Below are 20,036 nucleotides of genomic sequence, written 5' to 3'. Positions count from 1 at the left end.
GGTATCAGAAGTGTCTCAAATTTTTTATTTTATATTATTATATTATTTTTATTCTACAGGGATTGAACCTAGGAGTGTTTTCCCACTGAGCAGCATCCCTAGCACTCTTTTTTTTTTTTTTTTCAAGTTGCTTACAATCTTGCTGAATTGCTTCATGACTGCACAGGTCCACTTTTGCATGTAACATTCATATCATACACATTATTGTTCATCTGAACATTTGTGGCCTTTCCAATGATTCTGGAAATTAATGGTGTCCTCCTCATATGTACACTACTAAAAAATACTATTGTTGGTTCAATTCCTTTATATAGTATAGACAGTAGTATGAGTCCATCATCTTTCTTATGAATCCTAAACACTGGCATCATACATGTGATCCTCCTACCTCAGCCTTCCCAGCTGCTGAGATTACAGGCATGTGCCACCATGCCCAGCTAAATTTTTTTTCTTTTTCATATTTTGGAACACTTGCACATACATAATATCTTGGGAAAGCAACCCAAAACTAAACATGAAAATCTTTTAGACCTTAACAAATAGCCTGAAATTAATTATTTTTTTCTGGTGCTGTGGATGAACCTAGGATCTGAGCACGCTAAGCACCTCCTCTACTACTGAGCTACACCTCCAGCTTCCCTGGAGGTAATTTTGTACAATATTTTTAGTTGGCCTGTATTTTGAGTGCAATACCTCACGAGTTTAGTATTACATTTTCCACTTATAGCACTGTCAGTGCTCAAAAAGTTCTGATTGTGGATCATTTTGGATTTAAGGTTTTCAGTTTAGGGATGCTCAACCTGTACTTACCTCAGAAAGTTCTTGCAAGAGTTATATTAGGGAATGTGTTGTGGTAGCTCTTATAAAAATGACATCAACTCTTAGCCCCAACACAGCTTTCTCAAGAGTCTTTGACAGTGCATTCTAGATCACATTCCCATTATATATGCTGGCAAAAAAACCACAAACTTCCCTTCCCAGGACTCAGCTGTAACATTAGTCACGTGTATGATTGTCTTCTCTCCTCTCTGAGGGACCAAAAGGTCTATCGGAATAGTGATGATATCTGCTCTTGTTCTCCATAGAATTTTCTGCACCTACTACAGCGCTTGTCACAGAATTTCTTCAGTTTTGTTGGATAAATGCATGCGATCTTAAAATTTTCTCATTCACTCTAGACTTAGCCATTTAGTCTGGGGAAAACGCAGTGAGGCGGGAGACTATAGAATGAGGTAACATGGAGGTTACTCTGAGATAAAAGTTACTGTAAATTTCAAAATATTAGAGACCGCTGTGGGAAGGTCATGGGAACAATTCAGAACCGTTCAGTCGGGGATATCACCACTTCCACTGAAGACACATGCTCAAGACGACAGCTCCTTTTCGCCCCAAAGACCCAGGCCCTACTTGCTCTTCAGTTCCGTACGATGACCCAAGATGGCAGAGCCCGTGATTGAAAACCAGATTCAAGATGGCGGCTTCCGGCTCCCCCCACTCAGCAACGCGCTTTGCCTCCGAGGCCACGCCCACTTCCGGCTCCTCCGTCACAGACATGGCTGCTTCGGGGACCCTGCTCTCAGGTGAGTTGGCGTAGGCTATGTAGACTGGGGACCCGGTGAGGTGTGCGCTGGACCCCTAGGGTGGGCTCAGCGTCCTCTCTGACTCTGTCTCGTTTTCCTAGTAGGTGTCCGGAGGCTACACTGCAGCGTGTCGGCTCTGGCTGGCAGCCGGTGGAGACTCCAGTAAGTGCTGGGATGGGGGAATCTGGGGGGCTAGAAGCTGGTCCGAGACCTCACGCGACTGTTTCTTTTTGCCCAGACAGGGCCTGGCTGCCAATCCTTCCGGCTACGGGCCGCTCACGGAGCTCCCAGACTGGTCTTACGCGGGTGAGTGACAGTCCAACAGTTGTCTTCAGAGCTATTTCACTTAGAGGGACCGCCCCTGGAGCGGATTGGGGAGTGGTGTCCAGGCGGGGGCGTGACTGAGTGGAAAACGAATCGAACTTTTTATTTGGAAAATGGAGTTGGAGTAAAAAAGCTCTCCTTTATTTTGTCAGTTAAACTACTACTACGGAAGGTAAAGCTAGACAGGATCTTGGCTAGTGAAGATAAACAAGTTAATTCTAACTTAAACCGCCCTGGGGTTGAAGGGGGTGAGAAATCGTTCCCCTTTCTTAAAGGGAACATGATTTTTAAGTAGTTAGGAAGAACCACCCTTCTGTGTGGTGAATGCATTTTGAGAATTTGGTACCAAATGCAGGAAGAACTTTGAAAAGCTGTGGAAAGGAGTATCTCAGAGGGGTAGAAGGGTGATGATTGAGGATGACAGGCTTCCTTCAGAAAAATCTTTTCTCTTTACTTAAAAAGCTCCAAAATAGAGGAACTTTAGCCAAAACACAACCTGTAATCCCAGTGACTTGGGAGGCTGAAGCAGAAGGATTGCAAATTTCAGGCCAGACTCAGCAACTTAGCAAGTCTATCTTAAAAAAAAAAAAAAAAAAAAAAAAAAAAAAAAAAAGACTAAGGAGGTAGCTCAGTGGTAGAATGCCCCTAGGTTCACTCACCAGTACCAGAAGAAAAGAATGGGACCTTCAGAGAAGTTAAAGCCACTCCTTACCTCCTTTATGGGACTTCACCTTTACAGTAGGAAAATTGAGGCCTACAGAAATGAAATGCCTATATAGTATCAAAGTCAGAAATACAACTGAGCAGGATCCAGGCCTTCTTCCCAACTTGGAGACCTGAGTATTAATACCCTACTGGAGCTTTGTTTTGGTTTTTGTTTGTTTGTTTTTGTGGTGTTGGGGAGTGAATCCAGGGTTTCCTGCATGCAAGACAAACACTCCCAATGAGCTATATCTCTAGCCCCCCACCCCCACCCCATTGGATTCTTTAGTCTCTCTAGGAATATGACCCTGCTTATTCACATACTTATTCAGAGGAGGAGGATGAAATTTGTTTCCACTAGTCATTTACAGTAGGAAGCCTAAGCTCTTTGTAGTAATATGGAATATTTGAAAGACTGGAATTATATGTATTTAACTCTGTGTACACACACGAAAGCATGCTAACACAGGGGATTGATCCCAGGGCTAAGTGCACACTTTGTTACTATGCTACACCCTTTTTTTTTTTAATATTTATTTTTTAGAAGTAGTTGGACACAATACCTTTATTTTGTTTATTTATTTTTTATGTGGTACTGAGGATCGAACCCAGGGCCTCGCACGTGCTAGATGAGTGCTCTACCACTGAGCCACAATCCCAGCTCCACTATGCTACACCCTTAAGCCCCCATAGCTGTTTCTCAATCTGAGTTTCCCTCCTTTAAAAAAAAAAAAGTATATGTATACACATATACATACAGCTACACAGAGACACACATTCATGGTTCTTGTAAAGGATAAAAATGAAACCCAGTGTAAAGCACTTGACACACACATTGCACAATATTGGTTCCTTTTTGTGGAAGGGAGTGGGTTACTGGGGATTGAACCCACAGCCTTGAACATGCTAAGCAAGACTCTACCACTAAGTTATATTCCCAGCTACTTATTCCCTTTTTGTACTACAATTTATCTGTCTTAGCTTCAAACTTGGGGCAGAATTTTCACTTTTTTGTTTGTACAAAGTAGGTATCCTTTCCTCTCATCTCTATCATAACTTCAGACTGAATATTTTTATGGAATCTTTATTAGTGCTTATGTGCTTATGTACTATGCTATGAAGGGCAAAAACTGCTGATGGTGTCACCAGTGATGCAATTTCCTTGCCAGCTCACCCCATGTTAATTGTGGTAATGCTGGCATATCTTTGCTGATGGTGTCACCAGTGACGCAATTTTTCCAAAGGAGCCGTCAATTGGCTTGGTGTCGTGGCATTTCTGTATCTTCCTCCCTTCTACTAGTGATGGTCTAAAATTTGGGGGCCAACAGAGGTGAGGCAAAGAACCTCACCCCCCCACTGGCACGAAGGCTAAATTTGGGGGCCAACAGAGGTGAGGCAAGAACCTCACCCCCCCACTGGTGCATAGACCTATCCACAAGCATGGCTGAGTGCTGGACTGGTAGTCAGTGACGGGTTGATCTGATTGCAGTGCTATCAACCTAAGACAGGAGGCTGATGCCTAAAGGTCAGTTTTCCCATGACGGGTAAGAACCATATGTTGAATTGGACAACCTACCAGGCACGGTCCTTAAGCCACATTGCTTGTTGTTTAATTAATCAGAAGGGGGGAGATGCTGAGGGCCATTGCCAAGTAGAAATGACGCATCGAAATTTCCTTGCCAGCGTACCCCATGTTAAATGGACTTGCCTTGGAATTTCGCTGTTGACATTGCATGTAAGGTGACCTTGCTCAAGGAAGGCGGATCCGGGTTTAGAGCTGATCAGGTTTGAGGAAGTATCCCGGTCCTTGGGTTTAGGGCGTTCCCAGTTTAAGACTATGGGTTTTAGGGAAGTTCGATGTTGAGGATTATTGCTGCTGGAAATAGGGCGTTCCTGCTACCTGAGCTCCCTTTGAGTTCTCGTGAGATTCAGAGAGCATTTTGGGAAGAAAGCCTCGTGGATAGGTGAATTGGGGGGCAGCAGAACTGGGATTGCCCCAGAGCATGTGTGGAGGCCGGTGTGAGTTCGGGAATAAAGAATTGCTGTTTGAATCTACAAAGCTGTGGTGGCCCGTGATTCTGTGCCCAGCCAAGACTGCAGCAAAAAACTAATTTTACAGTCCCTGATTTCAAGCAACTTAAAGTCTGGCTGGGAAAATAAGCATGGACATTTTTTTTTTTTTTTTTAAAGAGAGAGGAGAGAGAGAGAGAGAATTTTTTTTTTTTAATATTTATTTTTAGTTCTCGGCGGACACAACATCTTTGTTGGTATGTGGTGCTGAGGATCGAACCCGGGCCGCACGCATGCGAGGCGAGCGCACTACCGCTTGAGCCACATCCCCAGCCCAAGCATGGACATTTTAAAAATTAAATAATACTTTAGTACTTTGTCTCTTTCCAAATGGATCTGAAATGGGTAAATAATGCTAAAAGCTATAATAGAGTAAATATTCCAAGGAAAATAAATGAATGACATGTACTTAAATGACATGTACTTCTTTCAGAAGAGACCCTGAAAGAAGGGTCATGAGACTGTTCCATCCCTTGTATCACACAGAAAGAGCTGATGAAGTTGATGGAGGTTAGAGAGGATTTGGGGTTGGAAGAAGTCTTAGAGGGATAAGGATAAGTACTTAGCTAGAAGGAAAGGGAAAAGGGGCATTTCATTGTAGAGTGGGACAGAATTTAACAAAGACGTTGAATGAAAGGTTTCTGAAGATAAAACAGTAGATGAAACATTGCAAACTACCTTGAATTCCAGGATAATTAGTGGTACATGAAATAAGAGTAGGAACATAGCTTAGGAATTTATTTTTGGTAGGTCTGTGGTACCTCACTCTGTTCGAAGAACTTATTTTAGAAGAATTAAGCTACGTTGGGTGTAAAACAGAAGAGAAGAGGTAGAGATTGGCTCTTTGTCATCCCTATCACAGTCTTTGGCCAAGGTGCTGCAGACCACCCCTAGCACTTGCCTTTTATCTCTTCTATTTGTAGATGGCCGCCCTGCTCCCCCAATGAAAGGCCAACTTCGAAGAAAAACCCAGAGGGAAGAGTTTGCAGTGAGTGAATAGAGCTTCAACCGGGGCTACATTGTTTGTAATTGGAGGGAGAAATTATTATTTTTTTAGTTCTTTTTGGACACAATACCTTTATTTTATTTAGTTTGGTGCTAAGGATTGAACCCAGTGCCTCACACATGCTAGGCAAGCACTCTACCACTGAGCTACAACCCCAGCCCAGAAATTTTTGGTACCAGTGATCAAACCCAGGGTGCTTAACCACTGAGCCACATCCCCAGCCCTTTTTTATATTTTATTTAGAGACAGGGTCTGGCTGAGTTGCTAAATTCCTCAGCCTCCTGAATTGCTGGGATTATAGGTGTGCGCCATTGCGCCCAGCTCAGAAATTTTTAATTGTAATATGTTTTGGGTTGTGTTGCACCTAAGCTAACATGTACATCATATACAAAAGTTTTGACAGTTATGTTTTTTGTTTTTGTTTTTGTTTTCGGAGATTGGGCATTGAACCCAGCGATGCTGTATTATTGAGCTCATTCCAGCCTTCTTCTTATTTATTTTGAAACAGGGTCTCACTAAGTTGCTGAGGGCCTTACTAAATTGCTAAGGCTGGCCTTAAAATTGTGATCTTCCTGCCTCAGCCTCCCAGGTAGCTAAGATTTATAGATGTGCACATCAGATCAGCTGAGCCAAACAATTTTTTGTTGTTGTTTTTAGCTTTAGGTGGATATAGTATCTTTATTTATTTATTTATTTTTATGTGGTACTGAGGATCAAACCCAGTGCCTTATGCATGCTAGGCAAGCACTCTACCACTGAGCCACAACCCCAGTCCAAGCCAAACATTTTAATAGCACTGTAAGAAGGGAGGAATTGAGTTCCTAGGTCAGGAACCAGTAGTAAGCATTCTGCCTCCCATTCACTACCTCCCTTCCGTTTCCCAACCCAGCATTTGGTGCCACTTGTTCCCTAGTCAGCAGTGTCAATTTCCAGCTGAAACCTCTAACTTTGTGAGAAAAGGATATAAGGTGCAGTGCTCAAGCCCCAGATATTATCCACACTGTTTTCCTGTCTGTTTCAGAGACGAGTTGTACTCCTGTCACAGGAAATGGATGCTGGAATACAGGCATGGCAGCTCAGACAGCAGAAGTTGCAGGAAGAAGACAGGAAACAGAAAAATGCTCTTAAACGCAAAGGGGCTTCATTGCAGAGCTCACTTCCATGTCCATAAAAAGCAATTCCTGTCCCTTTCCTCAGCCTCTCTCTGGCTTTCTTTTCCATCACCTGGATGTCTCATCTCAGACAGAAGAGAGCCTTTGTTTCCTATTTGTCTTCAGAGCAAAAGAGCTTGGACACCCAGAAGAACATGCTATAAGGTCACTGCCTGGGAGGCTTGGCTCAGTGCCCTCATCCCTGTTTTTATTCCAGTTCAACGGAATCTTGTTCTGGAAATTTGCAGGCCAGAGGACTGTACCAACCTTTTAGCAGTAGCTGTTCTGTGAATGTGAACAGAAGACAACAGTTTTCCTGGTTCTAACCAGGCATTTCAGTCTTTTAATAGCCCATACACAGCTTGGCCAAGTGCAGTTGGCATTTAATAAATGTTTTGATGAAAGACTTTCCACCTGAGGTCCCTTTCTTTGCAAGCAACTGGTGTCAGTTTTCCTAAGGTTCAGATGCATGGTACAGGAGGATTCCCCATCCCCACACTCTGGGGAAGGGTGACAGGAAGAACCAAAAGTGGTCTTTTGCATTCTGCAAAAGGAATTGAGTTCTGAGGTCTCCATGGTTCTGACTGAATTCTAGAGGCTGGCTGAAGAGGGGCCTGTACCTCTCAACCCCTACACAAGGACTCAACCTCCAGTCACTATGGGATAGATATCCAGTATCTCTCACACTTCTCACACACTGCAAGCTGCCCAGGATCTGGGAATCCTTTCTTATTGATCATGACCCACCTAAGATCATGATCTTATTGATCATGCCCCATCATGATTCTGGGGCCAAGGGGGTCTTTGTTCTAGTATAGTGCACTGGGCTTCCCATCTTTCTGCCCAAATTGTTGCTGCATCCCTTGGATTTTTGGAACTTCCTACCTGACCTAATTTCTGTCCCCCTACTCCTTTATTTCTTCCTTTGCTTTTTTTCCCTCCCCCCCTCCCTCCTCCCACTACCTCCTTCCTCACGCTGACCAGATGCAATTCTCAGATCTTAGATTTCGCTGATGGTCCAGTTTTCTGTCTCCCACACTTTTCCTGCTTCTGTTGCATTGTGCTGCTTTTCCCGATCTAGTTCTCAGCCTCTTTTCCATCCCTTTCTCACCTTTGGCGTTAGCCTGTGCTCCCTTTTCCTTGCTCACTTCACATTTTGTTGAGTCCAGTCAATCCCTAAAGGAGATTATTTTTTTTGGGGGGGGGTATTAGGGAATTCAACACTGAGGAGCTGTATCCCCAGTGCCTTTTATTTTTTGAGACAGTCTCCCTAAATTGCTGAGGCTGGACTTGAACTTGGAATACTCCTGCCTCAAACTCTGGAGTTGCTGGAATTACAGTTGTGCACCACTGGTGCCCCACTCCTAAGAGAGATTATTCTTTAAGGAATTTCCTCCTTTTCCAGGGTAGAGGGAGAACTAAACCCCAAAATCCAAACACCTTTTTTTTTTCCAACAGTTTCACCAAACTTGACTTGCTTTTCCCCAGATTCCCTGGCTTTGCACCCCTTTCCTACTTAGCTCTAATTTAAGGAGCAGATTATGAAAGACAATAATATAGGGAACCCATTAATTTTCTACAGGATGGACACCCTCTCCCAGCCTGTGCAGTTGTGGAGTTTGTTGTTGTTTGTATTGGGGGCAGGGGTGGGGTGGGGGAGACTGGGGACCAGAGGAGGCCGTTATCAGGTACTGCAAACAAACCTCTATTACTAAATGCTCCTTCTAACCTTTTTCACTGACATGGAAGATCACTCCTGACCACCATCTCTGACCCTGAGCTCTTAGTTGGCCCTAGCAACTCAGCCTCCCAGTATATCCCACTCGGAGGTGAGACAAATGCTGAATACCACAAAAAGCAAGCCACCGAAAATATGCTTAGGGGGAGAAAGTCTCCCACATCCCGTTCCCGGGGTACCCTACAACTCCCATGGATGTCATCTGTGGCCTCAACCCCTGCAGATGGCAGTCTGCACCACAGAAAGGCAACTTTGGGTTGGTTTCACCCCCTCCCGCCCTCCTCCAGCTCTTCACTGTAATTGGATTCAGGCTGAAACAACCACGTCCCCACCAGGAAAGGAGGGCATTGGGGCGGGGGCGGAGGAGAGGCTGCGAGAGAAGGGAGGGACCTAAGGAGAGAGCGGAGAGGGCTCCCGACCCAGTTCGCCTACTAAGCAGAAGAAAGATCAAAAAAACGGGGAAGAGGAGAAGAGCAAACAGGCACTTTCAAGAACAATCCCCTCTTCTCCAAGCCGAGAGAGCTCTGGGAATCCAAATTCAGTGCCTAGCGAAGACAAAGGCGCCCGGAGGGAGCGGCGGCGCGACCCCAGGGCGTGGGCCCAGCCGCGGAGCCTGCACGGCCCGGCTGCCCCGACGTCTCGGACCATGTCTCCCGCCCCTCGACCCTCCTGCAGCCTCCTGCTCCCCTTGCTCACGCTCGGCACCGCGCTCGCCTCCCTCGGCTCGGCCCAAAGCAGCAGCTTCAGCCCCGAAGTAAGTGAGCTCCTTCGGTTCTTCCCGTAGTCGCACCCGCCAGGGAGTCGAGTCCGGGGGTCTCCAAGGGGACAGCCCCCACTCGGAGAGGAGGGATCTCGGCAGCTCCGGCCTGCAGGATCCCTCCCCCCTGCTTTTTTCCTTCCCCATATCCAAACTTCCAAGTCGATCCAACTTTTGCCTGCCTCCAACCAACCCCCCTTCGCCGCCACCGACTCTCTTTCCCATTCCTTCTTTTTCTTGGAAGAACTTTTCAGCGGAGCGAACCCCCCTCCCCAATTCCCCTGAGCTCTGCGCTCAGCTCAGTTGCGAGCCTGATAAACACTTGGACTCCGCTCAAACCCCGCGCTGTCCGGGTTCCTTGTCATGTGCGAATTTGTTGTTGCAACTTTCCAGCGCTGTTGCGCTCGCGGGGAGGAGCGCTCTCCACCAATACATCTGCGGCCAGATGTGGTCGCGGGTGGACGTCCGAGTGTCCCCCCTGCCCATCAGCCTCCCCAAGTGGACCCCTCTGTGTCCGCGCCCGAGTCCTGGCGTCGAGGTTAGCAGCGCTAGCTCTCTGGCCGCTTTTCGTACACACAAAGGTCCCTTGTGGGGGGTGCGGGGGGGGGGGCTCAGCACAGCCACCATCCCCATCCCCGTCAGCGCCTTCAGGCCCTTTTTTGTTGTTAATTGTGTTTCTGCATCAATTGCAGGGAAACTGGGGAGAGGGCCTGGTCCAGGGCGCCCTCAGGCGTCTCGACTGACTCCAGCGCCCCCCACCCCCATCCTTACCCCTACCCTGCCCGTGGCCCACCCGGCCCTGGAGGAAGCCGCGTGGGAGTTGTCTGAGGAAGTTTTTCCTCTTTTATTTTGGGGTGAAGGTGGGAGACGGATTTAATCAGCTTCTTATTTTGGGTCATCCCAACCCACTCAGTCCGGCGAGGGCCTGGGTGCGGTCGGGAGGGGCCTGGAAGGGCCCAAGAAGGGGGATGGGATCTGGATTTGGTTTCCTGCGCCCGGGTCCCAGACCTTGTTCCACCCCCGAAGGAAACCTCTCCAGAAAGAAGAACACACTCCCTCTGTCCCTGAAGTGATCTGAGGTGAATGGGGAAAGCATGGCCCTAGGAATGGGACTATAGTGCTTATAGACGGAAGAAAGTAAAAATCTGCCTGGGATTGGAGGCGAAGCCTTATGGTCATGGACCCTTCATCTGAGCCTGAAAGGGAGAGCTAAAAGGAGCCTGGGCATCTGGGGGCTGCCCACTGCCAACTTCATAGCCCTGCCTTTTTTTCCCTCCCCTGCCCTGCTAGGCCCCCTAAGGGAGGGGCAGCAGCCCTGGCTCTGTTTTAAGTGGGTCATGAGGTGTCCGGGTGCCAGAACCACCGTTTGCTTCTGGGCCATGGAAGGATGGGAGGCTGAGGAAAGGAGGGGCAGTCCCAGAGATAGGGATCCCAGGCCTGTTACAGAGCCAGAGGTCCCTAACCCTCTCCAGAACTCCTATGTAGGAGATGTTCCCTTGACTTTCCCCCAGGACAATACCTTGCTCCTCTCATTCATCAGAACAAAGTTGAGTTCTGTGAACCAACATTGTTGCTCCTTCAGGCCAGTCAGGAGGAAGAGCTGGGGTGGCCCGGGCCTCAGGCAGCTGGGTTCCTCCCACCAGGCCTCCAAAGCCCTGCACTAGCTCCAGGACAGCCCTCTCCTCCTCTTGGCCTGTCTGGCGCTCTGCCCTTCCCCCCATCCAGCCGCAGACACAAGAGTCCTCTCTTCTGTGGTTCCGACCTCATAGTCTCTGTGGTTCTTGCTTTGCTCAGATCCTGCCCCTGTGAGATGGAAGGAAGAAAATTGCCCAAGCCTGGGAGGAGGAAAGGGACAGGGCCTTGTGACTCTTTGAGTCAAGGGAAGTCCCTTTCTTGAATAAGCCTCCATTTTCCTTCATAGGGCTTGGGGTAGAAGCTGTGAGTGTGAATAGTTAGACCTACCCACCTCTTTAAAAACAGTGGAGAGGGATTTTTCCTAGAGTCTTGGGTGTGGATTCTCTCCACCTCTGCCTCTTTCCCATAAGAGCATCCCTCTCAGCTTGGCTCTCTGAGAAATGAGGGGACCTGCCTCATTCCTACTGACTTACAGCTCCAGGATTAGAACATCCCATTACAGGTGAGGCTAGGGGCAAAGGGAGTTTCCTGCATACTTGGGCACAGGCCACAGCAGGCCTCCTGAGGGCACTGGCTGTGGCATCAGCCTGCACAGGTCAGGGCAAGCCTACAGCTCCCAGAGAACAGCTCCAGACTGTAGCACCCTGCCTGGCTCCCCTCTGGTATACCAGAGGTTAAACTGCATTCCTTCCTGTACCCCTGAGGAGGGGCTCTCTGAGCCACATGGTACTAGAGTTGTTCTGCCAGGCCTGTTGGCTGGGGAAAAGCTGGGTCGTTTCTGTCTCAGGCCCTACCTCCTGTCAGCCTTGGGGATCACTTCCTGGAACTATGTTGCAATATTTGCCCCTGTGGGCTTAGGTCCCCAGTCAGCTGCTCCTGAATCACCCCCAGTCCCCCTGCCAGAGCATTGATCCACCACTAGGGCCTGGGCCTAGAAGGGAAGGGTTATGTGGAGATACATCGGATGACCATGGATAGGGGATGCAGCACAAACAGCAGCCCTCACCCCTCTAAGTCCCTATCCTAGGCAACCTCCAGCCCTCTCTGGACTCCTTAAAAAGGCAAAGCTAGAGCAGGGACCAGAGCTGTCTGGGTCTTGTCTCCCATAAAAGAATCCAGGCATTTTCATATTCTATACATAACTTGGCTTGTTTTATTTTTCAGGCATTAGGAAAATACTTCATTGTTCTTACAATAAAGGCTGACTTTTTTTCTCAGTGGGGCTTTGTAGTGTGTGTACCTTTCAATCAAACACCAAAAACCTAACTTTAATTCAAGGCAATTTTCCAGCCTTTATATTATGAACAATTCACAACATACCTGAAATAAAATACAGTCACCACTGTAAAATACTACATGCTACCCTCCCCCATCTCCCACTTCCTCCACTGAGAACCTTAAATGGGCCCTTAGTTCCAAGCCCTAGGGCAGATGGTGTTTAGATAGGGATAGTGGTGGGATTGGACTTTTACTACTTCCAAAGACCCCAGCTTCCCCTCTCAGCAGCCATCCTTAGCTCTAGCTCCTTTTCTGCCCTTCTTTCTAAAAAGATCTCAGCTGTGAGGGTCCTGGAGGCATGGTACCTCTGTCCCAAGAGAGCATCATGTGGAGCACAACAGTAAAGCCCCCTCAGCCTGACACCACCCCTCCTCCCATTGTGGATACAACCCACCCCTAGATGTGACATGTTGAATTTGCAAGAACACTGACACAGAGGAGAATAGTGCCATAAGGAATCACAGCTCTGAGAAGACACCCTAGAACTCTCTGCTAAATCTTAGAGCTCTCATTCTCAAGAGAACTACAGATAGTCTAGAGCTATGGCTCCCTAGCCATGTCTGTGCTCACAGCCCCAAGAGGACAAGCTATACTGGGGTGTAGACCAGAGTTTAGATCAGCCTATGAGTTTCTGCAGATGTGCTGCCAGAGCCAGGCTGGGAATCCATCCCCCTCTTCTGACCAAGCCAAGTACCTATGGCAGATAATGTCGGGAGGCAGATGTGCCCCCTGGGCCAGGTGGGAATGTTCCAAGCCACATCCCTTTCCCTACAGGCCTGGCTGCAGCAGTATGGCTACCTGCCTCCTGGGGACCTGCGTACCCACACACAGCGCTCACCCCAGACAGTCTCAGCTGCCCTTGCTGCCATGCAGAAGTTCTATGGGTTGCAAGTGACAGGCAAGGCTGATGCAGATACCATGAAGTAAGTGCTTACCCTGGCAGGAATTCTGTCCCATACCCACTGACACATTGAGCACCAGAGATGTTGCTACCTGAATGCCTAGCTCCTGACCCCATACCTCATCTCCACATAAAGGATTCTGACCCTCTCTATAATGTTGGCCTATCCCCACACGGACACAGAGCCTCACCCAACACTGGTGCTAGGGCCAGAGGCAAGTATCCAGGACCTGCTGGAGAACTCCACCCTCCCCTCTGGAGACCTTTGTCTTTCATACACTGCACTGACCCCAATCCTCCCATTCCAGGGCCATGAGGCGTCCCCGCTGTGGTGTTCCAGACAAGTTTGGGGCTGAGATCAAGGCCAATGTTCGAAGGAAGCGCTACGCCATCCAGGGCCTCAAATGGCAGCATAATGAGATCACTTTCTGGTGAGTCCAACTGGCCAGGAACCTTTATCACATCTAATACCCTTCCCTGTCAGTTGTGTTCTACAGACTCAGAGACACCCCCCCTCTCCCTTTTTTTCCTGGGGAGCAGGGAGGAAAATGGCTGTGATCCTGGAGAGAGGTGCAGCCATCAAGGGATACACCAGACAGCCAAAGTCTAAGGGGTCCCTAAGCCTTCAGTTCTCGGGGTTGAGGCATCATGCTGAAGCAGTAGGAAGAGGAGGTTGGGCAAATAAAACTAGCTGGGCAGTTCAGTCAGACCTGGGAGAATACAGGGAAGGAGAATTTTGCCCCTTGTTGTCCTAACACCTCCCCATTCTCTCCCTTCATGGACGGACCTCAGCATCCAGAATTACACCCCTAAGGTGGGTGAGTATGCCACATTCGAAGCCATTCGCAAGGCATTCCGTGTTTGGGAGAGTGCCACACCACTACGCTTTCGAGAAGTACCATATGCCTACATCCGGGAAGGCCACGAGAAGCAGGCTGACATCATGATCTTGTTTGCCGAGGGTTTCCATGGTGACAGCACACCCTTTGATGGTGAGGGCGGCTTCCTAGCCCATGCCTACTTCCCGGGCCCCAACATTGGAGGAGACACCCACTTTGATTCTGCTGAGCCCTGGACTGTGCGGAATGAGGATCTAAATGGTGAGTGTGGGAGCCTTGGGTCCTACTCCATGAAGTCACCAGTCACTTAAGGGGAAGTTGTCCTCCTACCAAAATCTCAGGGCTAAAAGGGACCACAAAGATCTGGTCTGACTTCTAACAAAAGCAGGAATCTGCCAGTCATGGTGGCACTGCCTGTAATCCCAGCAATCTGGGAGATTGAGGCGGGAGGATTGCAAGTTTGAGGCCAGCCTCAGCAATTTAGCAAGGCCCTAGGCAACTTAACAAGACTGCGTCTCAAAATAAAAAAATAAAAAGGGCTGGGAATGTGGCTCAGTAATTAAGCACCTGTGGGTTCAGTCTCCTGTAGCAAAAAAAAGTAAAAGCAAGAATACTGTTTTGAGTTACTTACATTTGGTTCTTCGTCACCTCCTGACTTTCCAAAGGATTCAAAGCATCCTTCTCACCCACTTTTTCCAGGCAAACATCATGTCTAGCTCCTCAGAGAATCTGAGGCCTGCAGAAGGCCTTAGCTTTCCAGGTGTTCCCAGAAAATTGGGATCTTGCCCCAGAGCACTCTCACTCCACCCAGAGGAGGTTACTGACTTTGAGCCTTAAATACCAAACAGAAAATTGGACCTCAGGATTTGGTCATCTTGGGTGGAAAATATACCTGGCAGGCTTGTGTGAGAAACTCTGGTAGGCAAGCAGTGAGCCTGAGGAAGCAAGGTAGGCTATCATCTTACCATGCCCACCCCTCCAGGGAACGATGTCTTCTTGGTGGCTGTGCACGAACTGGGCCATGCCCTAGGCCTCGAGCATTCCAATGACCCCTCGGCCATCATGGCACCCTTTTACCAATGGATGGACACAGAGAACTTTGTGCTGCCTGATGATGATCGCCGGGGCATCCAGCAACTTTATGGCAAGTAATCCACACCCACAACTGCTCCCTCTTCTCAACTCCTCGTCCCCTCCTAGCTTCTGCTCTGTGCATTTCCCTCCCTATGCCCAGTGGTATCTGCACACACACATACCCCGCCTGATCTTGCCTCCTCAGCTCTCACTTTTGAGAACACCCTCTCGGTTGCCTCCCAGCTGATTGCTTCAGCCTCCACTAGAGGGTGTGAGCCCCTCCACACCTTTCTAAGGATCCATCTACCCCTTTGTCTGTTCTTCCATCCCTTCCACTCCCAAGTCTAAAGTGTCCCTCTTGTTCTCTCCCCCAGGGAGTGAGTCAGGGTCACCCACCAAGATGCCCCCTCAGCCTAGATCTACCTCCCGGCCCTCTGTCCCTGATAAGCCCAAAAACCCAAACTATGGGCCCAACATCTGTGATGGGAACTTTGACACTGTGGCCATGCTCCGAGGGGAGATGTTTGTCTTCAAGGTGAGAAGAAGAAGAAATGGGCTGGTTCTGGGGACAAAAGGGTTCTATGGCAGGGAGACTGGGTTGAAACAGCAACAGGAAAAATGGAAATTAAAATCAAGGGACAAAGAGAGCAGTGGGGGAGCTTAGAAATTTGGGGACTGGGGAAGAGGATTAAGCTACAAGACATAATGTGTTCTTTGTGCCTTGTCTGGTTCCAGGAGCGCTGGTTCTGGAGGGTGAGGAATAACCAAGTAATGGATGGATACCCAATGCCCATTGGCCAATTTTGGAGGGGCCTGCCTGCATCAATTAACACTGCCTATGAGAGGAAAGATGGGAAATTTGTCTTCTTCAAAGGTAACCAGGTGCTGGTGCAGTGGAGCACACTTGTAATCCCAGCTACTCAGGAGGCTGAGACAGGAGGATTACAAGTTCAAGGACAGCCTAGGCAACTTAGTAAGATCTTGTCTCAAAAAAATAAAAAGGACTGGGGAGATATATATATATCTTAGTGGTAGAGTGACCCTGGTTCAATATCTAGTATCAAAAAAAAAAAAAAAAAAGTAACCAGGATTCTACCTTAGTCTCTCTTGAGGAGCTGATTCCACTTGACTCCTCCAAATACCCCAGAGCCCAAGTTAAACCCGGATTTTGCCCTTCTTGGTCCTCCCCAGGAGACAAGCATTGGGTATTTGATGAGGCTTCCCTGGAACCTGGCTACCCCAAACACATTAAGGAGTTGGGCCGAGGACTGCCTACTGACAGAATCGATGCTGCTCTATTCTGGATGCCCAATGGAAAGACCTACTTCTTCAGGGGAAACAAGTAAGACCTCTACCCCTTAACCCCAGGGGTCACTACTGCCACCCCCAAATCCCATCTTCAAATTCTGGAAGGACCCACCTTCTGCCAAGATGTTTCTTTCCCTAATGAAGTTGCTGAATGAGCCTCCACTGTTGCCTAGCAATGAGCAGCCTCTGTTGGGTGCCTTGTGAGTGGGATGTGACCGGGTCACCATTTCAAACCTGGTCATTTGACGCCTCCTGCCCCCGGCACTGTGCCTCTGCCCTAGCAGCCAGGCACTGTCATTAAGGGCTGCTGGTGGCTTCTTACAGCCCGGGCCCTCCCTTCTACCTCCTCCTTCCGCCACTTTCAGCTGCAGGCTCTCATTACTCAAAAACCCCCGTCCCCCCACCCTGTCCACAGCTACTCTTTGTCTACTGTTGCATTCTGTCCTGGTTCCTGGTACACTCAAAGGACATGCCATGTCCAACCACTTCCCCTCCCCTCCCCCAGGTACTACCGTTTCAATGAGGAGTTCAGGGCAGTGGACAGCGAGTATCCCAAAAATATCAAAGTCTGGGAAGGAATCCCTGAGTCTCCCAGAGGGTCATTCATGGGCAGTGATGAAGGTGAGTGGGACAAAGAAAGGTGTCCATGAGAGGAGGGTGGGAATAGAGAGATAAGGAAAACAGAACGTCATAGGGAAAACAAGGTGGATGGTAAGTCCCTTACCATGTGCCAGGGACTGGGCCAGGTGCATTCATGGTCGTATCCCATGAGCCCTGCCCCTCTCCCAACCTGGTACTATCATTGCCTCCATTTTATAGCTGAGGAAACTGATGCTTGGAAAGGTGCAGGTGAGCTCAGCTGATGTCACACTAACAACTTCCTTCTGTTCTTCTCCTTTGGGACCTTTTCACCCTGCCCTGTCTCTTGTCCTCCTTCCTGTTGACCCCTGCAGTCTTCACTTACTTCTACAAAGGGAACAAATACTGGAAATTCAACAACCAGAAGCTGAAGGTAGAGCCAGGCTATCCCAAGTCGGCCCTAAGGGACTGGATGGGCTGCCCATCAGGGGGCCGACCTGACGAGGGGACTGAGGAAGAGACAGAGGTGATCATCATCGAGGTGGACGAGGAGGGCAGCGGGGCTGTGAGCGCAGCTGCCGTAGTGCTGCCTGTGCTGCTGCTGCTCCTGGTGCTGGCAGTGGGCCTCGCCGTCTTCTTCTTCAGACGCCATGGGACTCCCAAGCGACTGCTTTACTGCCAGCGCTCCCTGCTGGACAAGGTCTGACCCCCACCGCCGGCCCACCCACTCCTACCACAAGAACTTCGCCTCTGATGGCCAGTGGCAGCAGGTGGTGGTGGGTGGGCTGCTCCCACCCGTCCTGAGCCCCCTTCGTCCATCCTCCCTTCTCTCTGTCCCTGACTGGCCTCTCCCACCCTCACCCCTGGCATTGCTTCTTCCCCAGATGGGGGCCCCTGAGGCCTGAGCAGGAGGGTGGTCCCTTCTAGCCTCTGATCCTCAGGGGAACCCTGTAGCTTGGTGTGTGTTCGGCCCCTTTTGAATGTCATGGGGGCTCTGCACTTGAAGGCAGGACTCTCAGTCCTCACTGGCAAAGGTCAGATGAGGTCATCTGCTCCTTTTCCATCCCCTGACATACCTTAAACCTCTGAACTCTGACCTCAGGAGGCTCTGGGCACTCCAGCCCCACAAGCCCCAGGTGTACCCATTTGGCAGCCTCCCACCACTCTTTGGCTAAAAAGGAATCTAATCGTGTTGTGGGGCAGAGGCCCTGAGAAAGTGTGAGAGGGTGGGGATGGCTCTGCCACCTAAGATCTCAGGAGGAGAACTCAGAGAGGGTCTTAGTGGCTTGGTCAGTTGAGTTCCTCCCCACAAAGATCTGCCTCTGCCCCACTTACCCCGGAGAATTTCCAAAGAAATAGCCTGAGCCATTAAGGACTAAACTGGGGCTGAAGAAACCCTTGGCAGCCCTAACCCCTCTTGAATGTTAGCCTTGAATGGGGATTTCAAGGTTGGAAGAGCTGAAACCAGGAGGTAAAGCCCAAGTTGGAATGGGGCCAAGGGGAGACACCCAGGGCTCCAGACCTGAAGATCCTGAAGGCCACAGAAGAACCTTGTTCAAATACAGGCAGCTGGGGCTGGGACCCAAGGGCCAGAGTCAGAGGGGACAGGAAATGAAGAGTGGCAGCAGTAGAGGTTGGGGGCTGGGTGGCCACAGGGGCACCACAAGTTGGGCGGTGGTACCCAGGGGAAGGCACATTTTATTGGAGCTCTCAGGAAAGTCCTGAGGAAGGCACACTGGCTCCTCTTTGTCCCCTTCCTCTGGGCAAGAAGCCCAGAGAAAGGAACAAAAAGGGCACTGGGGGACTTGGAGGACTTATGGAGAGAGGCCACCTGTTTGTGGGACCAGAGGAGGTTCCCTGAGGCCTGGCAACACTCAGTCTGCCTTTCACCTCAGTGAAGAGCAGGTGCCTGGGTGCTGCTCAGTGGGGTTAGCCCCTCACCTCCCTGACGCCCGCACTCCTCAGCCCATCTTATCAGTGTCCAGTCCTCCTTCTCACACCCAGCCCACCCATTTTAAGTCTCCTTCAGCCACTGAAGGTAGTCATGGTACTGGGGACTTGGGAGAGAAACACCCTGTGGAGGGAGCTAGAGGAGAGGGATGTCAGGGAGGTGAGGGATGGGGGTAGGGGAAATGGGGTGAACGGTGCTGGCAGTTCGGCTAAATTTCTGTCTTGTTTGTTTGTTTTTTTGTTTAATGTATATTTTTATTATAATTATTATATATGAACTTCATTCAAATTGTTCCTTTTTGTTAACAAGGGGCAGGGGGGTAGGGTGGGGGAGGGGGGCAGAGGCATCTGACCCCAGGAACCTGCAGGGCGGGGCTGGGTCAGTGCCCTCTAAGGACATTTTTGACCTTGTTCAACCTTTCCACAAAGAATAAACTGTGTTTCACATTCTCTGTGTGACTGCAGTTCTGTATAGGGGTGAGCGGGATGTGGATGGCGGGCTGGAAAGGAGAGCAGGTGTCTTGAGCAGCACTTTCCCTGAAATAGAGTTCTGGTAATTTTTCATAAAAGAATGTTTATTCTTAGCAAACTAATGGGATTCAAGGGCCAGAGTTGGGGAGCAGGCCACACCCCACTGGGGAAGGGTTGCTCTCCCCCAACCTGCCTTAAAAGACTAGTTTTGAGACTGAAGGCTGCCAAAGATAAGAGGAAGTGATCAAGCTGAGGCCACTTGGAAAATCTTCCTAAATTGCATTACCATGTCGTGTGATCTGGCCACAGACCTCAGTTTCCTCATGCCTCTGCCTGCAGCGGGGGGGTATTCCCATGATCATATTCAGCCCCAGGCTCAGTGAAGGCCCTCAGGAGCCAAAGTTTTTTCTGAGCCTGGGCCTCTGCTGCTGGGACTGAAGGAAAGGAAAGAGAAAGAGGTTGCCCCAAGACCTATTGGGAGCAGCCTGCCTCTGGAAAAACTGACCTCCCCTCAATTGCCCAGGAGAGCCGGGATGGTCAGGTTGGAAGGGCAGAATAACAAGGCTTTGTTTCCTCTTTCCTTAGAAACTGCTACCCTAGACTGGGTTCCCAGGCTGTCTACCCGCCCTTCCTCCGAATCCAGCCTGAAGGGAGGAATCAGCCCAGTTGCTGA

General features: G+C 49.4%; 3 protein-coding genes across 5 annotated transcripts in view; 2 read left to right on the top strand and 1 right to left on the bottom strand.

The window, feature by feature from the left end:
* The window catches only part of SLC7A7 (solute carrier family 7 member 7), a 158,230-nt gene that overhangs the window by 57,582 nt on the left and 80,612 nt on the right, over positions 1 to 20,036 (bottom strand). The window lies entirely within an intron of this gene.
* MRPL52 (mitochondrial ribosomal protein L52) lies at positions 1,457 to 7,244 on the top strand. Of its 2 annotated transcripts, none has more exons than XM_081290544.1 (5): positions 1,457 to 1,580; positions 1,685 to 1,742; positions 1,819 to 1,886; positions 5,600 to 5,664; positions 6,704 to 7,244. In XM_081290544.1, the coding sequence occupies exons 1-5, from the start codon at positions 1,472 to 1,474 to the stop codon at positions 6,851 to 6,853; spliced, it is 450 nt and encodes a 149-aa protein (XP_081146670.1). In that variant the 5' UTR covers positions 1,457 to 1,471; the 3' UTR covers positions 6,854 to 7,244. The 2 variants fall into 2 exon arrangements, with proteins under 2 accessions (XP_081146670.1, XP_081146669.1); XM_081290543.1 differs by having other exon boundaries at positions 1,682 to 1,742.
* MMP14 (matrix metallopeptidase 14) lies at positions 8,926 to 19,342 on the top strand. Of its 2 annotated transcripts, none has more exons than XM_081290519.1 (10): positions 8,926 to 9,325; positions 13,016 to 13,164; positions 13,451 to 13,573; positions 13,935 to 14,242; positions 14,964 to 15,125; positions 15,430 to 15,590; positions 15,791 to 15,929; positions 16,247 to 16,397; positions 16,869 to 16,984; positions 17,317 to 19,342. In XM_081290519.1, exons 1-10 carry the CDS (start codon positions 9,218 to 9,220, stop codon positions 17,646 to 17,648), a joined length of 1,749 nt encoding a protein of 582 aa, XP_081146645.1. In that variant the 5' UTR covers positions 8,926 to 9,217; the 3' UTR covers positions 17,649 to 19,342. The 2 variants fall into 2 exon arrangements, with proteins under 2 accessions (XP_081146645.1, XP_081146644.1); XM_081290518.1 differs by having other exon boundaries at positions 14,964 to 15,129; positions 15,434 to 15,590.

This window comes from Spermophilus citellus (assembly GCF_964194105.1).
Source record: "Spermophilus citellus genome assembly, chromosome: 4".
NCBI lineage: Eukaryota > Metazoa > Chordata > Mammalia > Rodentia > Sciuridae > Spermophilus > Spermophilus citellus.
This window is presented reverse-complemented; position numbering and strand designations above follow the sequence as displayed.